Source organism: Acomys minous (genome assembly GCF_964271855.1).
Source record: "Acomys minous genome assembly, chromosome: 5".
NCBI lineage: Eukaryota > Metazoa > Chordata > Mammalia > Rodentia > Muridae > Acomys > Acomys minous.
In genome coordinates, this window is record NC_140494.1 from 121,226,392 (window position 1) to 121,250,558 (window position 24,167).

General features: G+C 48.2%; 1 protein-coding gene across 8 annotated transcripts in view; it reads right to left on the minus strand.

The window, feature by feature from the left end:
- The window catches only part of PAQR5 (progestin and adipoQ receptor family member 5), a 78,691-nt gene that overhangs the window by 18,132 nt on the left and 36,392 nt on the right, over positions 1–24,167 (minus strand). For 2 of the 8 annotated variants that reach the window (XM_084781169.1, XM_084781170.1), the window contains 3 exons: positions 17,809–17,956; positions 3,678–3,805; positions 191–396 (listed from right to left, as the gene is read on the minus strand). In XM_084781169.1, the coding sequence (XP_084637295.1) occupies positions 191–396; positions 3,678–3,805; positions 17,809–17,859 (385 nt within the window). In that variant the 5' untranslated portion in view covers positions 17,860–17,956. Of the gene's footprint in view, positions 1–190; positions 397–3,677; positions 3,806–4,045; positions 4,187–17,808; positions 17,957–24,167 lie in introns of those variants that run through there. The other 6 variants (XM_084781171.1, XM_084781172.1, XM_084781173.1 and 3 more) reach the window with 6 other exon arrangements.

Consider the following 24,167-nt stretch of genomic DNA (forward strand, 5'->3'; position numbering starts at 1 on the left):
CTTACACCATAGGCACTGCAAATACTACAGGTCAGGGTATACCACAGCCAGCACATGTAGGAACAAGCTTGTTATAGAACCCTCCACAGGGGTCCTGCATCCTCAAGACTCTTCCAAAAACCCATCAAGTCTCCTGGGAGACAGGCAGGCCGGCGGCAGCCTGGGTGGGGAGTGGGGGGGCCTCACGTACCCAGGCTGAAGAGATTGACGGCACCATAGTCCAGAAAATAGCAGATATGCCGGGCGTTCCTGGACATGGAGCTGAAAGTGTGTGCGCAGCTGGATGCAAGGGGGTACACGCAGCTGGTGCACATGTACACGAGCATGGGCCATGAGTAGTTGTCATTCTGGATGTCTGTCATATACAGTGCAGTCACGAATCTCCACATAAAGAACCTAGAACAGAACACGCACCGACTGAGGCCCCTCTTGATTGTTTTCTTCCTTCCTCCCCCCACCACTGGGGGGCGCTCCATCCTCTGAGTTGTCACTTCAGTGAAATAACTGTGTCCTAGAGAGGCTGTGTGTGTGGAGGAGGGGGAGGGTTGGGGGGGAGCGGAGGGTGTGTGCCTTCTTTACTTAAAGCAGTGAGTTGGGGACAGACAGACAAGGAGCGTTAAGAGGACAGTCCTGAGGGATTACATCCTTCCTACAGCATCTTTCTAGAGATATTCTCCAGTCTCAGCTTACAAACCTCTAAGAATGAAGGTCTCATCCCCTCTCATGCTAGCTCTGAGTATTGGGAGCTTCCTTCTAAGTCATATTATTTACAAGGCCTGTAGCCATACGCAGGTCTTCCCTACGCAAGGCCTCCCCTTCCACAAACCACTACTGAAAGGCAAGGTTCCCCGCTCCCACAGTGTCTGTCAAGGAAGGGGACCCTGAAAATCTCTTCACCCGATCACTGAAGGAAGGTCCCAAAGCCTGTCTGCTACAAAGTGTGGTCTTTTCCTATTGTCTAGCATAGGAGGCGCTTAAGTCGTTTGGTCTTCCTCCCAAATTTTCCTTTTGTCAACAACAGATTATTCCTCATCCTGTTTGCTTGGGCGTCCTGGGTGCAGACTTTTCTAGGCTCTCCGCGGTGCTGCTTTTGAAGCAGGGCATCTGAGAGCCTGGCTTGGTGCTGGGAGCTGGAAGCAGCGCAGATAGCTTAGCCGTGTATGGACATCAAGATACGCAAGCAATGGTAGGCATTACGTCGTGGCATAAAATTCAAAACAGCCACAACATAGACAGACATAACGGCACATGTACTTGGGAAGGTGAAGGAAGGAGGATCACCCTTAACTATACAGAGTTCAAGGCCAGCCTGGGCTACATGAGACCCACAAAACTAAACCAAGCCAACAAGAGATCGTAGGCCAACTATGGCCCATCCTCCAGCCGGAAACACCTGTTCAGAATCCTTAGCGTCTCAGACACAGATAATGTGATCTCTGAGGGAGACGAACAATGGGAAGATCAGAGGAGGAATGATGGGGCTGGGGCGCTATTGCCACAGTCAGGGCTTTCTAGAAAAGCTCTGGAGGGCACACAGGTGGCGCAGCAGCTCCAGGGAGGAAAACCAGGGGCTCAATTCCCTTCTGCAGGCTTCAGTTTGTCTGCACGTGCGGGTTGCTGTTGATATTGCTGTGAAACAGGGCCCTGGGACCCTGGGCCGCAGAGCCATGATCTTTCTGCCTCAACTTTTCAAGTTCTAGGATTACAGATATGTACCACCACACTCAGTGTAAAGTCTTTAATTATTTCGTACGTATTATTATGTATATGGAATGTGGTGTTGCGTGGTGGTGGTGTGTGAGTGTGTGTGTGTGTGTGTCTGTCTGTCTGTCTGTACACATGCATACTATGTCATGTATGTAGAAGCCAGAGAGCAACTTTATGGAGTCAGTTTTTCTTGTTCTACCTTTATGTAGGTTTGGAGACCAAATTTGGGCTGCCAGGTTCGCTCGCCCATTCTCTTTACACATTGGCCCATCTTGCCAGCCTCAAATTTCTATGTAAGCAAAAATAAAATTAACATGGATAATGGCCTTCTTGAGCCACTGCCCAGACTGCAGGCCCCAGGGCAGTCAAGATTCTCTACAGATCACCCCAAGACTGTTTCCTCCCCCCCTCGTCAGTTGCTGGACCCCCACTCTGTCTTCTGACATCTAGTTGGGCTGGCTGGGCCTACCTTGGGGCTCATGTCCACTTGCCACACTCAAGGACTCTCCACCCATCCCGTCTGCTCAACCTGACTCAAAAGTTTTGTTCAGGCCTGGCCTGGACCACCTTCTGTGTCCTGCACCAAGGACGCCTTCCCCTCTCCAACTGCATCTATGCCAGCCCACAGCGGCCTAAGTAGAAGAGTGAGTGACCTGCTGACCTCTGAGATTCTCCCAGGCCTGACAAATACCCAACTCTCCAGATTTCTAGGTTCTAGTTTGTCAGATTTGACCAAAATATCCCAGTGGGGGTGGGGGTGGGGGTGAGAGTGGGGGTGGAGGTAAGGGTGAGGGTGGGGGTGAGGGTGAGGGTGAGGGTGAGGGTGAGGGTGAGGGTGAGGGTGGGGGTGGCTGCATCTGCACTGAACATACACAGACATTTTCTTGTCCTTGTTGTGTGAAGAGTGTAACAACCTTTTGACATAACATTTACTTTGCCTCCTGGGTTTTAAGGAACCTAGGGATGATGAAAGAGCATGGGAAGGTGGGCGGAGGCATATGGAAACACTGTGCCACCTGATACAGAGAGAACTTACAGGCTCTGGTGACTTTTAGGGGACCCTAGAACCAGTCCCCACAGATGCCCAGCAGGGAGCTGCACCATGATGTGGGATGTAACCAAGCAAAGGCACAAGGTGTGCAAAGCTGGTCTTCACTCCACCTTTCTCAGGAAGGAGCCTCCTGGCCTTCCTGGAATCCCCATTCCATCACCCTTACTTCCGCCACCTTGGCTCCTAGCTAGCTCCATGAAAGGTAACCAATGGTTACCATAATCCTCGGACAATTACAAGCACCCACAACCATGCCTATGCCTTTGTTGTTGTTGTTTACAGAAAGGACCTCATGTAGCCCAGGCTAGCCTCAAATTCACTGTGTAGTTGAGGATGACCTTGAACTTCTGGCCCTCCAGCCTCTACCTCCAGAGTGCTAGGTTATAACATTGGGGCTTCCGTGCCTGGTTTATGCAGCGCTTAGGGAGTGAACCCAGGACTTCTTGCACACACTCAACAAACTGAGCTACGTCTCAGGCTCCTCTATCTTTGTCTTTGTCAGGGTCTTCTCTCAGTCCCCACAGCAGCCTCAAGAAATGGACAGAGAATCACACTTGCTCTAACAGGCAGAAAACGCCAGGCTCAGAGAGATGAAGTGACTTGCTCAAGTTAGTGACATTTTAATAAAGATTTCTTGAAGACCAGCAAAGCCTGCAAGACTGAAGGAGAGGAAGATAAATGCTACCCAGGCAATAGAAACGCAAGAATCCCACAGCAATCCACAGCCTGATGCTTAGTCCGTGACAGCGCCATCTCCTTCCCCCTCTGTCACACAAGCATCTGTACCCACAGGGGGACCTCCAGGCTCTAGCTCAAACACCTCCCTGACACCAGCTGTGTTTTTAAGAAGGCTAGTCCCTGGGGATCCAGAATGAGATGGGCTGCCCCCCCCAGGGTGGGGGTGGGGGGCGGGAGGTACCAGAAGGGTAGCAAGTGCGTCCAGATGTTGAGGGTCTCATTGGTCATTTGGAAGAGGCTGAGGATGCAGGCAGTGGCGGAACTCTGTGGGTGTCGGTAGCCAAAGAGGATGCCCTGCTCATGGAACACCTGTGGAGGGGAGACAAGGAAGGGGCAAGGAGGTGAGACAAAGGGAGGGCTAGCTCTGGCTAGCATCAAGTTCCCTGAGTGATTGAATAGGTTCCTTGACCTTCTTGCCTTTGTCCCCTCTCTTCCCAGGAGCTTTTAAGATCCCCTGTCCTGCAAGCAGTCCCAAGCCAGTTAGGATCCAAAGGGCCACGCTGGCTTTGGGAGTTGCAGTCTGGCTTTTGCATTCCTGGCCGTTCTTACCCTTGGCATGAATGTTGTCTAAGAGTCCGTGTTTGCACTCTGCCTGAGGCCTATGGCCTGGTCTTTAGATGCCTTTGTGGTTGGCTCGCATGTATGCTGTCTGCCTGAGCCAGCTTGCCCTGGATGTCAGAGGCTGGCAGGGCGATCTCTGCAGAAGATCCTCCCAGGGGGATGATGTCTTCACAAGACGCTTCATAAAGGCCTTTTGATGATGAGGCCTATGACGCTAAAGACTGGACTGTGGAAGAGGAGGCTGGCCACAGCAGGATCATAGAGCCATGGTCCCTGGCGAGGCTGCTTGGTAAGCACTGCTTTCTCTTCCCAAAACACCTCTAGTAAGAAACCTAGACTGGTCAGGTAAGACCGGGGCTCTTGACTTATTTGGAGTATCATATTATATCCATTTAAAATGTGTAAAGTGACCCCAGGGCTGGAGAGGTGGAGACAGAGGGAACCCTGAGGTTTGCTGGCCAGCCATTCCACCCAATTGGTGAGTCCTGAGTTTAGTAAGAGACCCTACCACAAAGAATAGAGTGGCAGCAGCTGGGTGTGGTGGCGCCCGGTACTCAGGAGGCAGAATCAGGCACATCTCTGTGAGTTCAAGGCCAGGCTTAGGTAGCAAATTGCAAGCCAGCCAAGGATACATAGTGAGACCGTATCTCAAAAAAAAAAAAAAAAAAAAAAAAAAAAAAAAAAAAGCAAAGAAGTAGATAAGGTCATGGTGAAGCAATGAAGAAGATGTCCAACGTCAACCCCTGGCCTACAAGCAGGTGCACACACAGGCACCCATACACACAGTAACTGACAACACACCAGGGCAAGTGGGCCTCCATCTCAGAATGAAGAAAAGTCTAATGTATTCCTGCCATGACTGTGAGAGCTACAGAAATGTACTCATTCACTGTGGGGCAGAGACCGGGGAAAACACAGAAAAGGAAAGAGTTCCATGTATCGAGCATTTGGATAACAAGAAACACATCCTCCTACTTGTGTTCCTTAGCTCAAGGTTTCTTTACACTCCTGGCATCTGGGCCAGATGGCTCTGTGCTGTGGAAGGCTGGCCTATAGCGTATCTGCACTGTCTACCTGCTGCTTGCTGTAAGTGCTCACTCTAACCAAAACCCCTTTTTCCACGGCATGTTGTGACAAGCCAAAATGTCTCCACAAATATTGGACAAGTCTCCCGGAAGCAACATCTAATTCTGGTTAGGAGCCACTTGACTTTGTGTCGTGACAGAGGCTCACTCTGTAGCGCAGGCTGGCCTCAAACCCTTGGCAGTTCTCCCGCTTCGGCCTCCCAAATGCTGAGGCTACAGTGTAAAGCCATCATGCCTCGCTAGAGCCATTCGTTGATTTCAGTGGTTCAAAGACTGTCGTGACCTTTGAAGGTAAATTATAGCTAGTGAGATGGCTTTTGTGGGTAAAGGTGCCAACTGCCAAGCCTGACGACCTGAGTTCGATTCCCAAGCTCACATGGTGGAAGGAGAAAACTGACTCCTGTAAGTTGTCCTCTGACCTCCACACATGCATGCATGAATGGACACAGACAGACAGACAGACAGACAGACAGACAGACACACACACACACACACAAATTATACAGGAATGGACTGTCAGAGACGAATTATTACAGGGGCTCTGCATGATAGAGTCATAACACTTTCTAAAGCTTCCACTTTGCTTTCTTGGAGGAGCAGAAGCCTTCAGGAGTCCCACTGGCTCAGCATGCTGAAGCCTTGGGTTCCATCCACAGCACTGAAAATAAAAACGAAGCATCGTACAAAGCACAGCAGCTCCCACCTCTCGCTATTCAGGCCAAGTGTTCCCACAGAACTATAAAAGAGAGTAAGCAAAAAGGCATGCTTGAGCCGGGCGTGGTGGTGCAAGCCTTTAATCCCAGCACTCGGGAGGCAGAGGCAGGCGGATCGCTGTGAGTTCGAGGCCAGCCTGGTCTACAAAGTGAGTCCAGGACAGCCAAGGCTACACAGAGAAACCCTGTCTCAAAAAAAAAAAAAAAAAAAAAAAAAAAAAAAAAAAAGGAAAAAAGGAAAAAAACAAAGAAACAAAGAAAAGAAAAGAAAAGGCCAGGCCTGGTGGCACTTGCCTGAAATCTTAGCACATGGGAGGCTGAGGCAGTAAGATCTCTACAAGTCCAAGGCCAACCTGGCATACATAGCAAGACTTCATCTCAAAAAAAGGAAGAAACAGGACATTTTCCGTTCTGCTGCTGTGATAAAAAAAAAAAATACTCTGAGCAAAAGGAACTTGGAAACGGAAAGGTTTGCTCTTTATAATCCCAGATCTCAGTCCATCGCCAAAGGAAGTCAAAATTGGAGCTCAAGGCAAGCCTGCTTGCCATTCCACACATTACCGCCAATCAAGAAACTCATTCCACAGGCAGTAAATACAGTAGGAACCGCGAGAAGGCTGCTTGCTAACCTGCTTGCCCACAGGCTCAGGCTCAGCTAGCGTTCTAACACAGCCCAGGACCACCTGCCCAGGGAATGGTGCCGCCCACAGTGGGCAGGCTCCTCCTACATGAGGACAATGCAATCTAGGCAGGTTCCTCAATTGGGGCTCACCTCTCTGACGACTCTAGGCTGTGTCAGGTTGACAGTTAAAACCAACCAGAGCAGTGGATATAGGTGGCTTTCTGATGTTAGCAACAAATTTTAGGAAACTGTTAGTTCAGTTCTGGGCAAATTGGTTAGGCAGTGGGAGTAGGGACAGAAGTAGATTAATGGTTTCATAAAAAAAAAAAAAAATACAATTTGGGGGCTGAAGAGATCGTGTATCAGTTAAGAGCACTTGCTGTTCTTACGCAAGACCTGGGTTCAGTTTCTAATACCAACATGATGACTCATAACCACTTGCAACTCCGCTTCCCAGAGATTTGACACTGTCTTTTGGCTCCCTTGAGCACCAGGCACATAGTTTGACTGGGGGCAAATGAGAAAGGGAAGATGGAGGCAGATAGGAAGGATCAAGATCTGTCAAATTGCCAAAGAATAAATAAAAGATGTTGTAAACTCATATATAAAAAATCACTGAATATAATCTTTAAAAAAAGAGAGAGAGAGAAATAGAATTTCAGTTAGGTTTGGGCCCTGGCTAATGAAAGTGATTTGCTTAGATAAAAAAAAAAAAAAATCAGTGGCCGGAGAGATGGCTCAGAGGTTAAGAGCACCGTCTGCTCTTTCAGAGGTCCTAAGTTCAATTCCCAGCCACCACGTCGTGGTTCACAACCATCTACAAAGAGATCTAGTGCCCTCTTCTGTTGTGTAGGCTTACATGTAGTCAGAACACTGTATACATAGTAAATAAATAAAATTTTAAAAATTGATCTTAAAAATCCACCTTTTTGAGAAAGGATCGGGAGTAGCCCAGGATGGCCTTGAACTTCTCTATTCCTCCTGCCTCCAGAGTGTTGGGATTATGGCATGTACCGCCACACCCAGTTTATGGGGTTCTGGAGATAAAAACCCAGGACTTCTAGCATACTAGGCAAGCATTCTGCCACTGAGGCACATCCCAGCCCTCCTTTCAGTTTTGGATTCAGCGTTCTGCTGATGTACCTGGCTTGCAGTGGACAGACTTCTTTCTACAATGGGCCTAGGAGTTTTTACCTATATTTTCCACTAGGGCTATGGACAAGGGAGCAAATGGGCCTTCTGCCTTTGATGCACGTGAAATAGGCTGTCTTTAGTCTGGGAGCATTCAGAAGGTCCTCTCAGAAAATGTGGCTCCCAGAGGCTTCTCATTGATCCATCAGACTACTTTTCAAGTGTTTGCTTTTTTTCTTTCCAATTAAAAAATAAACAAAAGGCAGTGTGTGTAGTGGGTGTAGGGACTGGGAAGATGGCTCAGAATTAAGAGCACTTCTTGCTCTTGCAGAAGACCACTGCTCAGTTTCCAGTACTGACAAGCCAGCTCACAACTGTTAACTCTAGTTCTAGGGGATCTAGCACCCTCTTCTGGGCTTTTTGGGTACTGCATGCATGTGGTACACAGGCATACAAGCTAGCAAAATGCTAATACACATAAAGGAAATACACCTTTTTAAAGTTTTCAAATGAACTAATGTATTGGCTGCTTACTAACATGCAATGACTCTGGAAAGGAGCATTTATAATCAATCATTTGCCCCTTCGTGTGAATTAGCTAAGCAGATCCTTGCTTTAAAGTATGAGGTAACATCCAGCAGGGAGGCTTTATTTAGGACCACTGTGGCATAGGCAAAGGGGAGTCTAGAACCCAAGAGCAGCCTGAGGTCTGTCTAGTAGTCGGGAAATCCCTAAGAGATCAAGGCCAGCCTGGCTAAACCAACCTGATATGATTCTTGCTGAAAACAAGCCAAGAGTGATGGGCCTTTCCTGGGAGAGTGGAAGTCGATGAAACGGATCTGCTGGCAGATCTGGCTGACCAGAAAGGTCACTCACAAACTGCCTGGGTGAGTGAGCAAGCAACCAACAGCTGTGCTCCTCTTTGTGGGTCTAGCATTGTGGCCAGCACAGGTACACACAGTCAAAAGGCGGAAGGGAAGGGCAGGAATAGTCAATCACCTTTAAAAGCCTGGCCCCAGGGCTGGGGATGTGGCTCAGTCAGGTGAGCACTCGTTTAGCAAGCACTGGGTCTGCGCCTGGGTATGGCATAAACCAGGTAGAGTGTGTGACCCTCTAATGCCAGCACCCAGGAGGTCACAGCATGAGGACTCGAAGCTTTAATCCCAGCACTCAGGAGGCAGAGGCAGGTGGATCGTTGTGAGTTCAAGGCCAGCCTGGGCTACATTGCTGAAAACAGGTCAGGGTGATCAACCTTATCTGAGGTTGATTTAAAAGGAGGAAGAGGAAGAAGAGGAGGAAGAGGATCTGGACTTTGCTACTTTGTGCATTCCTCTTTTTCTCCATCCTTTATCTCCCCTGCCACACCCCGTTCTACCTCCTATCACTAGAGAAAAAAAGGATTGAGGTGGGGGGGGGGAGAGAGAGAGATCCCTGAATCTCATTTCTTCCTTCTTTGGGCATGACTGCTAACAAACTGCAATCAACACCCCGATCAACCACCAACCCCGCATCGTGGGGGAGGGGTGGCGGGGTGGGGTTCTACATTTATATACCCTCTGAAAAGATCCCAGAATTCCAAATGTCATGCAATTACAGAAACTATATGCAGCTGGCAAAACCACACCTCTGCTAGAGCATGAGGCAAACCATAGCCAACTGCTACGGACACTCTGAAGCGGCCCCATAGCCCCACCACACCTAGGAGTAAAACAAAAACATATTCTTACAACATTTCTACGGGGATTTTTTGTTTGGCTGGTTTTTGGTTTTTTGAGACAGGGTTTCTCTGTGTAGCCTTAGCTGTACTGGACTCACTTTGTAGACCAGGCTGGCCTCGAACTCACAGCGACCCGCCTGCCTCTGCCTCAAAGAAACCAAAATTCCAGAATTCTTATTACAATCTGGCCCCAGATCTGAGGGGAAGAGAAGAGGTCTTTGCCACCAAAGCCAGGCTAGGTACTGATTAAAAGAGCCTGCCACCACGTGTCCTGCCATTTTGACAAGCCCAACACTACTCACGTGGTAAAGGCAGGATTTCAGGTAGCTCCTGAGAGGCCAGGCCAGGTGGGTGGGAGATACGAAAAGACAGCAGTCTTTTGTGACCCAGGACAGAATGACTTTTCGTTTGAAACATCACAACCGATCCATCCTCCCCTCTCCAGATCCATCCCTGACCTCCCCAGCTTGAACCTCTGTTTACTGGACCAAATTGCTATCACTCAGGTGTGTTCCGGCTAGCAGCTCTGAGCGGGAAGAGGCAAGTTCCCTCCCTCTTAACACCCCAGCCTCAGCAAAGCACTCGGAATAGAGCCAATCTTCCCAGAACACAGGCTACATACATCAACACAGCAAAGAGGACGTTTGAAAACAATTTTGTATTCCAAGCTCAGTTTGATCCCCAGCGGCAAATTACAAGCATCGCCTGGCTACTCCGAAGCCTGGCTTCATTTCCGGCGACCCGGCTCCCTCGGAGTTAGCCGGCACCTGCATATTTGCACAGCAGAATTGATTTGTAGGGTTCCACTTCCGCGTCTACGGCAGCAGACTGGGCAATTGGGAGTGAAATGAAACCAAGTCGCGTGCAGCCTGTTAGGAGTGAAATCCTCCCGGCACCGGGAAGAGCTAATCGGCCAGTCGGCTCTTCTTCGGCTGGCCGTAGGCTCAGCACTACAAAGGCCCCTGGCACTGAGACCCCAGTGCACTGGCCAGCTGAAGCCTGAAAGTCCAGCCTTTGGTTTTTCTAGCTAATTAGACTGCAAACCACCCGAGGGCAAATAAATGAGCATCTGGCCTGTGGTAAGTAACAGTAGATTTCGATGGTGAGAAAAGAGAAGGGGGAAGGAAAGGCAGATGCCTTCCAGCATGTGTTCTTCACTTCCTGCCCAAAACCACCTTGTAAAGAAGAGTCCTTTAGTGCTGGAGAGATGGCTCAGAGGTTACGAGCACAGCTGCTCTTCCAAAGGTCCTGAGTTCAATTCCCAGAAACCACATGGTGGCTCCCAAGCACTTGGCGCCCTCTTCTGGTGTGAAGGTGTACATGCAGGCAGGTAGAACACTATACATAATAAATAAATCTTTTTTTTAAAAGATGCACCCTCTCCCACAGGGCTAGGCAGGACACTGCTGAGAGGTGCCACGCTCATCCCTTGCCTGGCATGTGGGACTGTCCTGTCCTACCCTAAGCCCCAGTTTCTTTAAGTGAGTAAAGGAGGCAGGCGTGGTGGCCCACACCTCTAATCCCAGCACCCAGGGAGGCAGAGGCAGGCATATCACTGTGAGTTCGAGGATAGCCTGGTCTACAAAGTGAGTCCAGGACAGCCAAGGCTACACAGAGTAACTGTGTCTCGAGGAGGAAAAAGTGTCATTAAGGACAGAATTATGTCTGCCCTCAAATTTATATGTTGAAATACTACCCTACCATACCGTATTTGAAGATGGCCTAGACCTCCCCATGTACCCGAGGATGACCTCAAACTTCTGATCCTCCTGCCTCCACTGCCTAAGTGCTGAGAATACAGGTGCGTACCACCATTTTCTGTTGGAGATCAAATCTAGGGCTTCATACATTCTAGGCAAAGGTTTTACCCGCGTGACACCCCAAGGCCTGACAACAGGGTCTCCTGTGAGGGTAACACTTAAAAGGAGGCCATTACAGTGGGCTGTTATGAATCTGGCTGGCGACTCTCGGATGAGGAAGTTTGGACTGACACAGTTTCCAGGTATGCATGTACAAAGTTTGGGCCTCATGACGCGGCAACAAGAGGGAGGCCCCAGAGGAACAGCTCTGCCCACATCATGATCTTGGTCTTCCGGTACCCAGAGCTGAGAGGAAATAGCCAGTGGGATTTAGTCCTCAGAGCATCTTCCGAGGTTGGTCAGCATCATTCCTAGTAAGCCTGCTCTTTGGCAGGTCACTGCTGGGCTCACTGCACTGGCTTGCATTTCTAACAAACTTCCTGGCTGATGCTGATGCCTTCTCTCTGTGCTGTGGGCTCCCTGTCCAGAGTCCAGTTTATCAAAGAAGTGGATGCTGCCTTTATGTAAGAGGGACAAGGTGGATACAAAGATACAGTGTTACGGTTTGAGTCTAAAATATCCTCCACGGGATCAAGTTCTGGGGTCCTGGCTGCCCCTGATGGTCCCTGAGGGCTCTGACCTAGACAGTGGATGGATGCCCTGATGGATGTGTGCTCTGAGCATCATGAGAGGTGCTGAGGGCTGGAGAGATGGCTCAGAGGTTAAGAGCACCGACTGCTCTTCCAAAGGTCATGAGTTCAATTCCCAGCAACCACATGGTGGCTCACAATCATCTATAATGAGATCTGGTGTCCTCTTCTGGCCTGCAGGCAGGATATTGTATACCTAATAAATAAAGAAATCTTAAATAAATAAATAAATAAAAGAGAGGTCCTGAAAAGCAGGAAGTGGTTGGTTAGGGGAAATCAATCCGTGGAGGTGTATTGTGGGAGTTCTATCTTGTCTTGGTCCTTTCCTGTGTCCCTTCTCTCTGCTTCCTGGCTGTTGTGGTGTGAGCGGCTGTGCCACACCCTCCCTGCTGTGAAAGACTGAAACTTCTGAAACCTTGAGCTTAATCCTTCCTCCTTTTAAGTTATCCAGGGTCACCTAAACCTGGGTAGTTGTGGCACACACCTTTAATCCCAGCACTCAGGAAGCAGAGGCAGGTGGATCTCTGAGTTCTAGGCCAGCCTGGTCTACAGAGCAAGTTTCAGGACAGTCAGGGCTACACAGAGGAATTCTTTTTTTTTTTTTCTTTTTAAGATTTATTGCCAGGCAGTGGTGGTGCACACCTTTAATCCTAGCACTTGGGAGGCAGAAGCAGGTAGATCTCTGTGAGTTCGAGGCCAGCCTGGTCTACAAAGTGAGTTCAGGGCAGCCAGGGCTACACAGAGAGACCCTCTTTCAAAAAACCAAACCCGAAAAGAAGATTTATTAAGTATACAATGTTCTCTGTCTGCACGTCAGAAGAGGGCACCAGATCTCATCATAAATGGTTGTGAGCCACCATGTGGTTGCTGGGAACTGAACTCAGGACCTCTTGGGGGGAAGCTCTGAGCTACACAGAGGAACCAACAAAACAAAACAAAACACACAGGGGCATGAAAGGTCAACACGGGGGAAAGTCAGACACCAGGAACGTCTAGTGAGAGGTTTACAGGCAGAAAACGGGTCAGAGTTCTGCAAGGTCGCTGGCTTTTAAGATGGAGAGACGGGGTCAGGAGCCAAGGAGTTGGGGCACTTCTAGAAGGGCAAGGAACGGTTCTCTTAGCATCTTTAACTGGATTTCTGGCCCACTGATCCACACCACACTTGGAGTCCATAGGACAGAAGGCTATGATAGCTGGTTTGTGTTGTCTCTTCAGAGGTACGGATGAAGCCTGGGGTCTTGTGTGTGCTTGGCTAGACCCTGAGCCTCTTTGACTAAAGCCAACAACTTTGTGAAAATAAGGAAGTAGCAGGAAGCTAATAATAAAAGTCAGAATCTGATAAAACTCCCAGAGTATTCTCCAGGGCCAGCAGGGTGCACACATTCTGAGTCCCTTGCTGGGGTTGGTAGCTTTTTATTCTTATTTTCTTCCATATTTATTTATTTTTATTTTATACATGTGGGTGTTTTGCTTGCATGTAATGTCCATGCACCATGTACACGCGGGGCCTGTGGAGGCCTGAAGAGGCTGTTGGTTCCCTTGGAACTGGAGTCACAGACAGTTACAAGATACCGTAGACTGGGAACCAAACTTGCATCCTCTGCAAGAGCGGCTGACGCTCTTACCCACCTAGCAGCGTCTCCATCCCCTGAAAGCTTTCTGTGAAACCGTTCAGAGGCATGCAGCTCACTCTCTGAATGACCCCCAGGATGAGCTAACTCCCTAAGACACATAGCCAGTCTGACCTAAAACTACTTTGATTTCACCCGGTGAGAAGGCTAAGAAAAGGACGTGTGTATTTCATTTAGATAAGACATACAATAACTAGAAGAAATCAACGAAACCAAAGATCTCTACTTTGATCTGTGGTGGGAAATTATATTAATTATGAGTTTGAGTTCCCTATTGATATTAGGGATATAGTTTAGGAGCTGGGCTACATAGCAAGAGCTCGTCTCAATCTCCTTTCCAAATTAGGTTGAACTATTTCCCTTTTCAAAGGATTTAAAAAATAGATGGTTTTTTTTTTTTTTTTTTTTTTTTTTTTTTTTTTTTTTTTGGGCTGAGGATGTAGTTCAGTTGCTAGAGTGTAATAAGAGGAATTACTGGAAACCAAGGAAGATTAAAGAAAAATCTCAGCTGGGTATGCAGAAAAAAAAAATTCATCCAGTTCGTGGCGGTGCACACCTTTAATCTCAGCACTGGGGAGGTGGACCTCTGAGTGTGAGGCCAGTTTGGTATATAGAGTGAGTGAGTTCCAGGATGGCCAAGGCTAAGTAGGGACATGACCCTGTCTCAAAACAAACAACAAAACCTCCCAAGAATTCAGAATTCAGAACCCTCTGATAGTCTGTATATGGATTTTTGGTCAAAATCTGCACTGTGTCTGAGAACCAAGATGTCTCAAGTGGATAGAAACGCTCCAGCTTTGCAGTTCTGAGAGGCAAGCACAAAGCCTTCTCCTCAAGGATCTCCACCGTAACTCAACGTTAACTCAAGACTTCCACCTTAACTCAAAGTTAATTTAAGATTTCCACCTTAACTCAAGCATGCACACTCAGGAACGGAGCACTGAGAAAGAGAGGAAAGAGAGAGGGGAGGAGGGGGGGGAAGGGGAGGGGGGAGAGGAGAGAGGGGGGGGAGAGAGAGAGAGAGGAGAGAGAGGCAGCAGCAAGGGGGCAGGGTGGTCAGAAATGGAGTCACAGGGGCACAGGGGTTGGAGAGATGGCTCAGCAGTTAAGGCCACAGTTTGTTCTTCCAGCTTGACCTGGGTTCAGTTAGCAACATGGTCACAGTAATTCCAGTTCCAGGAGATTTGATGCCCTCTGTGGGCCTCTATGGGTACTGCATGTGGCCAAGCACCCACAAAAGAAAATCTTAAAAAAAAAAAAATTTTTTTTTTTAAAAAGGGGGATGGAATCACAGCTAGCTGTGGTGGTGTACAACTGCAAACCCCGCCTAACGTAACGTTTAGAAACAGAAACAGGAAAAAGCAAAACAGAGGCCTGCCTATTTCTCCCAAAGGACAAGCCATGGTTTAACGTGGTATGCTTGGTGATGACTGAAGCATTTGCTGAACTGTTCAAAGTGGCTGACTTCAGGCGGAAGGAGTCAGCAAAGGCAGAAAGAGTCAGCAGAGTCCAGATCAACCAAGGCTACACAGAGAAACTCTGTCTCAAAAACCCAGCCCAACACAAACCAAACCAAACCAAACCAACCAAACAAACACCAGGTCTCTTGTAGCCCAGGCTTTGCTCAAATTCACTGTGTAGGCAAAGATGAGCATGAATTTCTGTTCCTCCTACCTCCACGTCTTGAGTGGTGATACTACAGACCTGTGGTACTGGGACGTGAACCCAGAGCTAAGTAAGTACTCTATCAACTGAGTTATATTCCCGGCCCATCATGGGTAACTTTTAACCTCTGCTTGTCTACCCCCTTGTGCCTAGAACAGCTAGCTTTTTATGGTAAAACAGCTGAAGCTAGCCAGGCAGTGGTAGCACACACTTTCAGTCCTAGCACTCCAGAAGCAGGCAGATCTCTGAGTTCGAGGCCAGCCTGGTCTACAGAGTGAGTTCTAGGACAGCCAAGGCTACACAGGGAAAGCCTGTCTTGGGAAAAAAAAAAGTTGTGAGCTCAAAGCCAGGAGGCACAGAACATGACTGTAAGTAGAGAGGGGAGCGGAAATGTGAGAAGGGCATAGAGAGACCAAGAGTGTGACAGTTTATCCCAAACAACTGGAGAGGAACGCGGAAGCACAGGAAGCAGACACATTTACACAAGACAGTTGTAACAAATGCAAACCCATCTACAGTAACACTAGAAACATTAACAGATGGAAGGGAACAGGGAAAAGACATGTGCCACCAAGCTGAAACTCCAACTCTGAGCTGTTTACCCAAGGCACAGCTACAATGTACTGACAGGAAGGATGGAAAGGCCAAGGGGGAAAAAAGAGATAACTCAAATAATAATAAAGCCAGTGAACCTGGATTGCAACACCAGATGGGGCCTGAGACAGAGGAAGAAAGCTTCTGCAAAAATCATCTTCTTCTTCGTTGGGAAGCTATGTGAGGCTCAAAGCTAACTTTACTTTTTTTTTGTTTTTGTTTTTTGAGACAAGGTTTCTCTGTGTAACTTTGGCTGTCCTAGACTCCCACAGTAGACCAGGCTGGCCTCAAACTCACAGCGATCCACCTGCCTCTGAGTGCGACCTCCCCCACCCACCCCCCCTCCCCCCCCTCCCCCCCCCACCCCCCCTCACCCCCCCCAGTGCTGGGATTAAAGGCATGTGCCACCATGCCCAGCTCAATGCTAGCTTTTCTGTGAGGCATTTACTTTTTTTAAAAAATTATATTTAGTGTGTGTATGTGTTCATGTGTGGGTGTATGCATGCATAATGTGCACATGAGTGTAGAAGCCAGAGGGCATGCTCCAATATGGCTCTTCCTCAGGTGCCATCCATCTTATTTTGCGACCAGTCTCTCATTGGCCTGGGGCTTGCAAACAAGACTAGGGTGACTGGTCAATGAGCCCCAGCGATCCCTACTGCCTCTTTCTCCCCATGGCTGGGTTTACAGTCACTGACCAGCTTTTTTCCTTGGGTTCTGGGATTTGAACTCAGGTCCTCAGGCTTGCACAGCAAGCACCTTACCACCAGTTACTCCCCAACTCCTGAAACTCATCTTAATTGTGTCTCTTTCCTGATCCCTTCCTCCCCCTTGACAGAAGTGACCCAGCTCTCCTCTAGGCTGCTTTATAAAGTACTCATGGGTGTTTGAGGTCCCCACGGACTTCAGAGGAGCCCAGTAAGGACAGAATTGCCAACGTGACTCCTCTGAATCCTGCAGAGAAACACCTTGTGACACAGGGAAAAGTCAATAAAAATGTCACGAATGAATATGTCCAAGACTCACCCGGTGTCCCTGCTAGTCACACCCACTAATGTGTCAGCAGGGAGGGGAGTGGGTGGCCATGAGAGACCAGAGGCAGGGCTCTGCTAAAAGGGCTGCAGATGGTGGCTTCCTTTAGAGCTTCCTGATTCCCTCATCCTGCCCCACCTCATCTCTGAACTGCCCACGGTCATCTCCCTGGCCTCACCTAGCCATTCTAGACCTCCAGATTAGAGTCGGTCGGGTATCTCTCTTCACTGTCCTGCTGATGATAGTGAGCCTGGTTAGTGACCGCAAGCCATCAGTGTGTGGCAATCAGCAGAGCGGAAAGGGGCTCTCATCTCCATATGAAATGTCCCACCATGAAACAGCATCAACTCTAATTCAGTCCTGCAGGAAGGCCCAGAGACAGGCCCACAGGCTTGTGCTTTCTCTACAAGGCAAGGTGAAGGCACAACGATTTGGCACAGCATACAACCGAAAGGTTAGGGCTTATGGAAGCGGGCTGCCGGTGAGCACCCTGTGCGTTAGGATGGCACCACGGGAAGGAGACAAGAGGAGCCACCAAGCAAGCCCTCCTCCTTTGCCCAACCCCAGGCCTGCCTTGGCCCTCCTGCAAGAGTGGAGGCTAGAGCTAGAAATGGTGGTGAAGCCTAGAATCCGTGCACGTGGGAGGCTGAGGCAGGAGGATTGTGAGGCTGAGGCTAGATCGTCTCATAAAGTAGAGGCGTGGGGAGTAAAGGAATGGAGAGAACACTTGTGCAGAGCCATGTTGACGTGAGTGTTCCCTGGCCTGCTTTGAAGCATGAGAGGAGGTCCTACCCAGCCTTTCCCCTCCCCACACCCGCTACTACCTCCCCTGGTTAGCCCAGATCTGTGCTCTCACGAATGACTTTGCTTCCTGATGCAGCACAGATGTTGCACTGAAGGGCTACACTCTGCCAGCTTGGTGCATGGGTGGGGAAAGGGGTGCCAATTTCCTGCAGGAAGCTTGGCGGGGAGCCTTTGAAGAGAAGGGGCCTGTAAAGCACCCTGAAGCCTGCCCTCCATCCCCGACCCCACTCCTCCACCTCACCCCACCCCCATTGCAGAGGCTGAGCCAGCAGGGCCCTGGAACCCAGCCAGGCAATGACAGCGTATACCTGGGGCACCTGGTCTATGTGGAACACCCTGGGGAGTTTCAGGCTCAGCATCTTGATGCAGGGCTGGGGGAGGCAGTTAAGGTCACTCTGGCCTCTCGGCAGGTCCCACTCAGACTTCTGACATACCAGGGATATCCAGTTGGCTTCCCTGAAAGAGGACAAGCAAGAAGTCAGGTCAGCTGCCACCTAACTCCAACGGGATAAGGAATCTGGTGGTTCAACAATTGGACACTTGCTTTAGAATATAGCAAAAAAGCCCAGATTCCCATGGTAGGGTGCTTGCCTGGCATGCACAGGGCCCTGCAGAAGACAGACATGCTGGCATGCCATTAATCCTAGCCCTGAGGAGGCAGAGGCAGGGGGATCAGGAGTTCAAGGTCATCCTCAACTCCTGGCCAGCTTGGTCTACTTGAGATGCTGTCACAAAACAAAAGCAAGGATATATTTTTATCTTTGTGGTTTTTCAAGACAGTCTTTCTGTGTAACAGTTCTGGCTGTCCTGGAACTGGCTTTGTAGACCAAGGCTGGCCTCGAACTCACAGAGATCTGCCTGCCTCTGCCTCTGCCTCTGTCTCCCGAGTGCTGGGATCAAAGGGGTGTGCGAAGATTTCTTAAAAGCAGCGGATTCAGCCAGGCGTGGAGAAGGAGCCATCCATGGAGAGAAATCTCAGTATACTGCCATCCTCATCTTGGGTGTCTTAGTGCTGAGGACTGAAAGCCATCCACTTTCGTTGTTTATAATATTCTTTCATTGTTTGTAAATCACCCAATCTAAGGTATTTTGTTATAGCAGAACAAACTGAGAATGTACTAGAAAACTGCAAGGTGTAAAGGACCCGAGGCCCCTCTCAGGGGCGAGCAGTAGGATACTTTCCACAGAGTTGCTGGACTGGGAAGAGTTGAAGCTGTTCACTCTGTGTTCCCCCATAGGCTGTTCTGAGGTAGGCAGGGCGATCTCAAGCCTCTGTCACCCTAGGTGAAATAGCAGACAATGCCCCCAAGTTTCATCCCCAGAACTCCCATGGGAGAAAAATAAACAACTACTATAGGTTGTCCTCTGTCCTCTACTTTTTTTTTTCCTTCTTCTTCTTCTTCTTTCTTTTTTTTTTTTTTTTTTTTTTTTTTTTTTTTGGTTTTTCAAGACAGGGTCTCTCTGTGTTAGCCTTGGCTGTCCTGGACTTGCTTTGTAGACCAGGCTGGCCTCAAGCTCACAGCGATCTGCCTGACTCCCAAGTGCTGGGATTAAAGGCATGCACCACCACGCCCGGTTGTCCTCTACTCTTGTACTGTGGCATCTATGCCCTTACACACACACTTGCAAAAGCACATATACACACAATCAGCAAACTAAATTTTAATAAACAATTTTAAAGACGGCAAAGAACTATGCTGTAGCTCAAAGAAGACTTGGCTCTCCCAGGGAGCTGACCACAGCTCTGTCATACAAAAGAACCAGGCCAGGCAAAAATCCAAGGAGCTTCCTGGAGTCAGAGCAACTTGGGATAAACAGTAAATTTGCTCAAACACAGGATTAAGACCATTAAGCAATTGTAAATAATATAAACTACAGAAATCTAAAGTTCTCAAGACAGCCCGACAGAAAGATGCTGCTTTAGCGCAAGGAGGACAAAGGTAGGGACCCACAGTGGGGGCCCCACAGTGGGGGCCTCTTCTCTCTGCCCTCATCCCTGCCCAGAGCCTGCTGCTGCTTTAGAGCCCTCCTCACGTCCCCATCAATAGAGAGGAATCTCTCCCTGCCTCCAAGGGCCCGGGGACCTTTCCTAACCTCCCTGGACCACCAGTCACATTCCTCCTGGGACCTCTGTGGCTGACTGGACACCCACATAATCATAAACACATAAAAATAAAAGGAAAGCAATTGGGTAAGACAGGCAACAACCTCTGGCCTCCATGTGCACACACGCGAACACATACACCACTGTCGAAGTGGGCTTTAAAGTACGCAAGAGACCACCTACACAGCGCACACGTAAGAGAACTGACTTTAATGAAAGGGAACCACATCCCAGCAGTGGGCACCAAGACGGAATTCCTCCCGAGCACCAGGGGATGGTGCGAGGCAGAGCGTGGTGCGTAGGAGGCTCTCCTGCCGACTCAGCAAGCGGAGGCAAGTTCCCAGAGAAGACAGAACTTGACTGACCTGTTTCAAAAGTGCAAGGCTTCGTCTGCTGTTGCACTCTTACAGTATGCGAAGTGGCGAAGCCTTTCCTACGCCTAGGTTATTAGCTTACAGCGAAATTGCCCGTCTTTATGTTTGTCAGCAATTGCAGAAGACCACTGTGGTCGGACGGTGGGAAGTCATGGCACGCAGCCGGGGTCTTAAGCCTTTCAGACACCACTGAACCTAGAACGAATTCCCTGATCCCTTTAGTTCTACTCGTTGGGAGATAAGCTCTTCGTTTCACAGAGACTAGAAAAACCAGACTGCAAATTTGCAGGGTCACCAGCATTGCAGCCTGGGTTGCTGTGTCTTTGTGCAGAGGTCTAGAAACAAGCTTAAATTAAACCAGAGGGCTTCTATTCTGCTCTTAAGTCTGTTGCTGTAGTGAAAACACCCTGATTAAAAAAAAAGGCAAATTAGAGAACAAAGTGTTTACTTTAGCTAAAAATTCCAGGCTATAGTCCATCACTGCAAGGAAGTCACAGAGGCAGGAGTTTGAGAGAGCTGGTCACATTTTATCCACAGTCAACATCAGAGAAAGGAATGCATGTTCACCTGATGGTGCTCAGCTCTTTGTCTTCACTCTTAGGCACTGCAGGAACTGCTGCCTAGGGAATGGTGCCACCTACAGTGGCTTGGTTTTCCTACATCAATTAATTTAAGATAACTTACCTAAACATGCTCAAAGGCCAAACCAGTGTAAACAATCCCTCATTAGGACTCTCAAGTTGTGTCAAGCTGACAATTAAACACCACAGTTTGTAAGATAAAATCCAAACTCGTCGGAAAGATACAGCTAATTGTATTTCATATATGACTTCATCTTACTGGAGTTTCTAAGGCTTTATAACGAAAGGGCTGGAGATGGCTCTCAGTTGCTATAGAGTCTTTGCTTAACACGCGCAAAGCTCCGGGCTTGATCTTGAGCACGATGTAAAACCAAGTATGGTGGTTCATGTTTGTAACCCCAGCACTCAGGAGGTAGAGGCAGTAAGATAAGAAGTTCAAGGTCATTCTTGGTTACACAGAAAGTTCCAAGACAGCCTGGGACACAGAAGAGACTATCTTAAAAAAGTAAGTGAGTATTGTAATATATCCACATGACTTGCTGGAGTTTTTCTGAAATAGCCTTTAAAAAAATCATGAGAATAAAATCATAACGAGGAGGCTTTCTTGTTAGGACTCAAACTCAAGGGCGCTACTTAATAAGAAGTAAAACAACTTGGATGCCTCACTCATCCCATGATAGGGGTTCCATTCTTGGAGGAACCCCCAACCCTAGAAGACAACAACCTTTAGTTGGGATACCCCATGCTAAAGGCTATAGCTGAAGACTTTATAACCCCCTGTGCTGGCTAGGTTTATGTCTACTTGACACAAGCTAGTTATTTTGCAAGATGGAAACTCAATTTGAGAAAACGCCTCCACCAGATTGGCCTGTGGGAAACCCTGAGCTGCATCTTTTTTCCTAACTGATGACTGATGTGGGAGGAGCTATAAGAAAGCAGGCTGAGCAAAGCTTGGAGAGCAAGCCAGTAAGCAGCGCCCCTCGAAGGCCTCTGCATCAGCTCCTGCCCTGGGCGAGTCCTGTTCTGACTTTCCCGGATTCCTTTGCGTCATGGTGCTTTATCACAACAATGAAACTTAAGATATCTACAAAATGTTGTCATATAAGGTGGCCCAAAAATTTAATAAATTCTAGTAATATAAATGAACCAACAATTAGTTACATTAATAGCATGAATTTGGGCTGGAGAGATGGCTCAGTGGTTAAAAGCGCCGCCTGCTCTTCCAGAGGTCCTGAGTTCAATTCCCAGCAACCACATGGTGGCTCACAACCATCTATAATGTAATCTGATACCCTCCTCTGCAGATAAAGCACTCATACGCAATAAATAAAAATAAATAAATCTTTTTTAAAAATAGCATGAATTTATGAACTTAGACAAGCACGCATACAGAACCTCAACTATATTCAATTCAGTAATTAAAAATTTCCACTCCTATTGCATAGAAATAAATGTATCTGTGTCATCAAAGATAATATCTTCTTTATAAATACTGTTTCTTTTTTGAGTTGCCTCATACAATTTGACTAAAGAATATTGTCTAATCACTCATTATATTAGCAGTTCTCAGCCTGTGGGTTGCAACCCCTTTGGGGGGTCACTTATCAGATACCCTGCATATCGGATATATACATTACAAATCATAGCAGTAACAAAATCCCAGTTATGAAGTAGTGGCAAAATAATTTTATGACTGGGGGTCACCATGACATGAGAAACTATATTAAAGGGTGGGCAGAATTAGGAAGAAGGTTGCGACTCACTATAATACATAGAGGCTCAGAAAACAGCATCTCAAAACACAACTCCTCACCGAGTTGACTTCTTTAAACCCAAAGACTAGAAGGCTTCAGAAACCAGGGCTCATTGGCTTTCTCCAGCCCTGCCCTCTGTCACCTCTCTCTCATAGAGAAAGTTGTAGCGCTCGGAGAATTCATGGTGTCATGCTGTCCTGTAGATCTTGACTCCAGGGGGCCCTAGGCCACATTCAAAAGCAAGTATGCTGCACAGAGAGGTGAAGAGATTCCGGGCAGACAGGCCTGGCTGGAGCTCCCACTGAGGGTCTGTTTGCATTAAGCCACACTCCGTGTGCTATTGTACATTTCAGATAGATTCCCACTCTTTATAGAACTTGAACATGAACATGGTTCTTGCTGGGTCTTTGACCCTGTATTTCTGAAGTACTTTGTGCCATAGAAAATTTGTGTGTGCGCACATGTGTGTGTGTGTGCATGTGTGTTCACATGTGTTCATGTGAAGGCCAGCTATTGTCATATGTTGTCTCTCAGGTGCCACTCCCCCTTTTTGCAGACAGCATCTCTCCTGGCCTGGAGCTCACCTAACAGACTAGCCTGTCTGCCTGTCTCCAGCTCCCTGGTGCTGGCCTTGCAAACATGCAACATCACGCCTGGCTTTTCTTAATCTAGGTTCTGAGGACAGAAGCACATTACTGACAGCCATTTCCTCAGCCTTCCGCCTCTCTCTCTCTCTCTCTCTCTCTCTCTCTCTCTCTCAGATTTATTTATTACGCCGAGCGTGGTGGTGCATGCCTTTAATCCCAGCACTCAGGAGGCAGAGGCGGGCAGATCGCTGTGAGTTCGAGGCCAGCCTGGTCTGCAAAGTGAGTCCAGGATGGCCAACGCTAACACAGAGAAACCCTGTCTCGAACCCCCCCCCCCCAAAAAAGATTTATTTATTATGTATACAGTGTTCTGCCTGCATGTACAACTGCAAGCCAGAAGAGGGCATCAGATCACACTATAGATGGCTGTAAGCCACCATGTAGTTGTGGTAATTGAATTCAGGACCTTTGGAAGAACAGTCAGTGCTCTTAACTTCTGAGCCATCTCCCCAACCCCAGCACCTCTCATTTTTAAAAACAAGCACTGCCTATAGACTGGCCTTGAACTTGGTGAATAGCTGCACATGACTTCAGACATCTGATTCTGTCTCCACCTCTCGAGGGCTGGCATTGTAGGTGTACTTACAAATAATTCTGCCAATATCTTTGCTGTGTAACTCTTCCATCTGCCCAAGTAGTCACACTTACAGCCTGCTATCTCTCTTCAAGTTGTTCAGAGCCTGCACCACCATTCTCCGTTTTATGCAGGGCTACGGATCTCACAGAGGGCTGTATGTATGGGGGGAAACATCTTCCAACTGAGACACACACACACACACACACACACACACACACACACACACTGCTCCAACAAACTCTGATCAAATAAATCATTGTGCTTTTCATTTTCCTAACCCAATGCTATATGAAGGGATATTGGCTGTGACTCTTTTTGTTTGTTTGTTTGTTTTTTGTTTTTCAAGACAGGGTCTCTGTGTTAGCCTTGGCTGTCCTGGACTCACTTTGTAGACCAGGCTGGCCTCGAACTCACAGTGATCTGCCTGCCTCTGCCTCCCAAGTGCTGGGATTAAAGTCGTGTGCCACCACACCCAGTTTGGCTGAGACTCTTATGATGGTGAGGAATGAGACCTCACCTTTCCATCCCCACAGTTCAAAAGCTACACTTGTTGAAGATGTGCTCAGTGCTGGCTGCCAAAGACTGCATCCAGTGCACAGCCATTCATGTGCTGTATTATACTGTTTACAA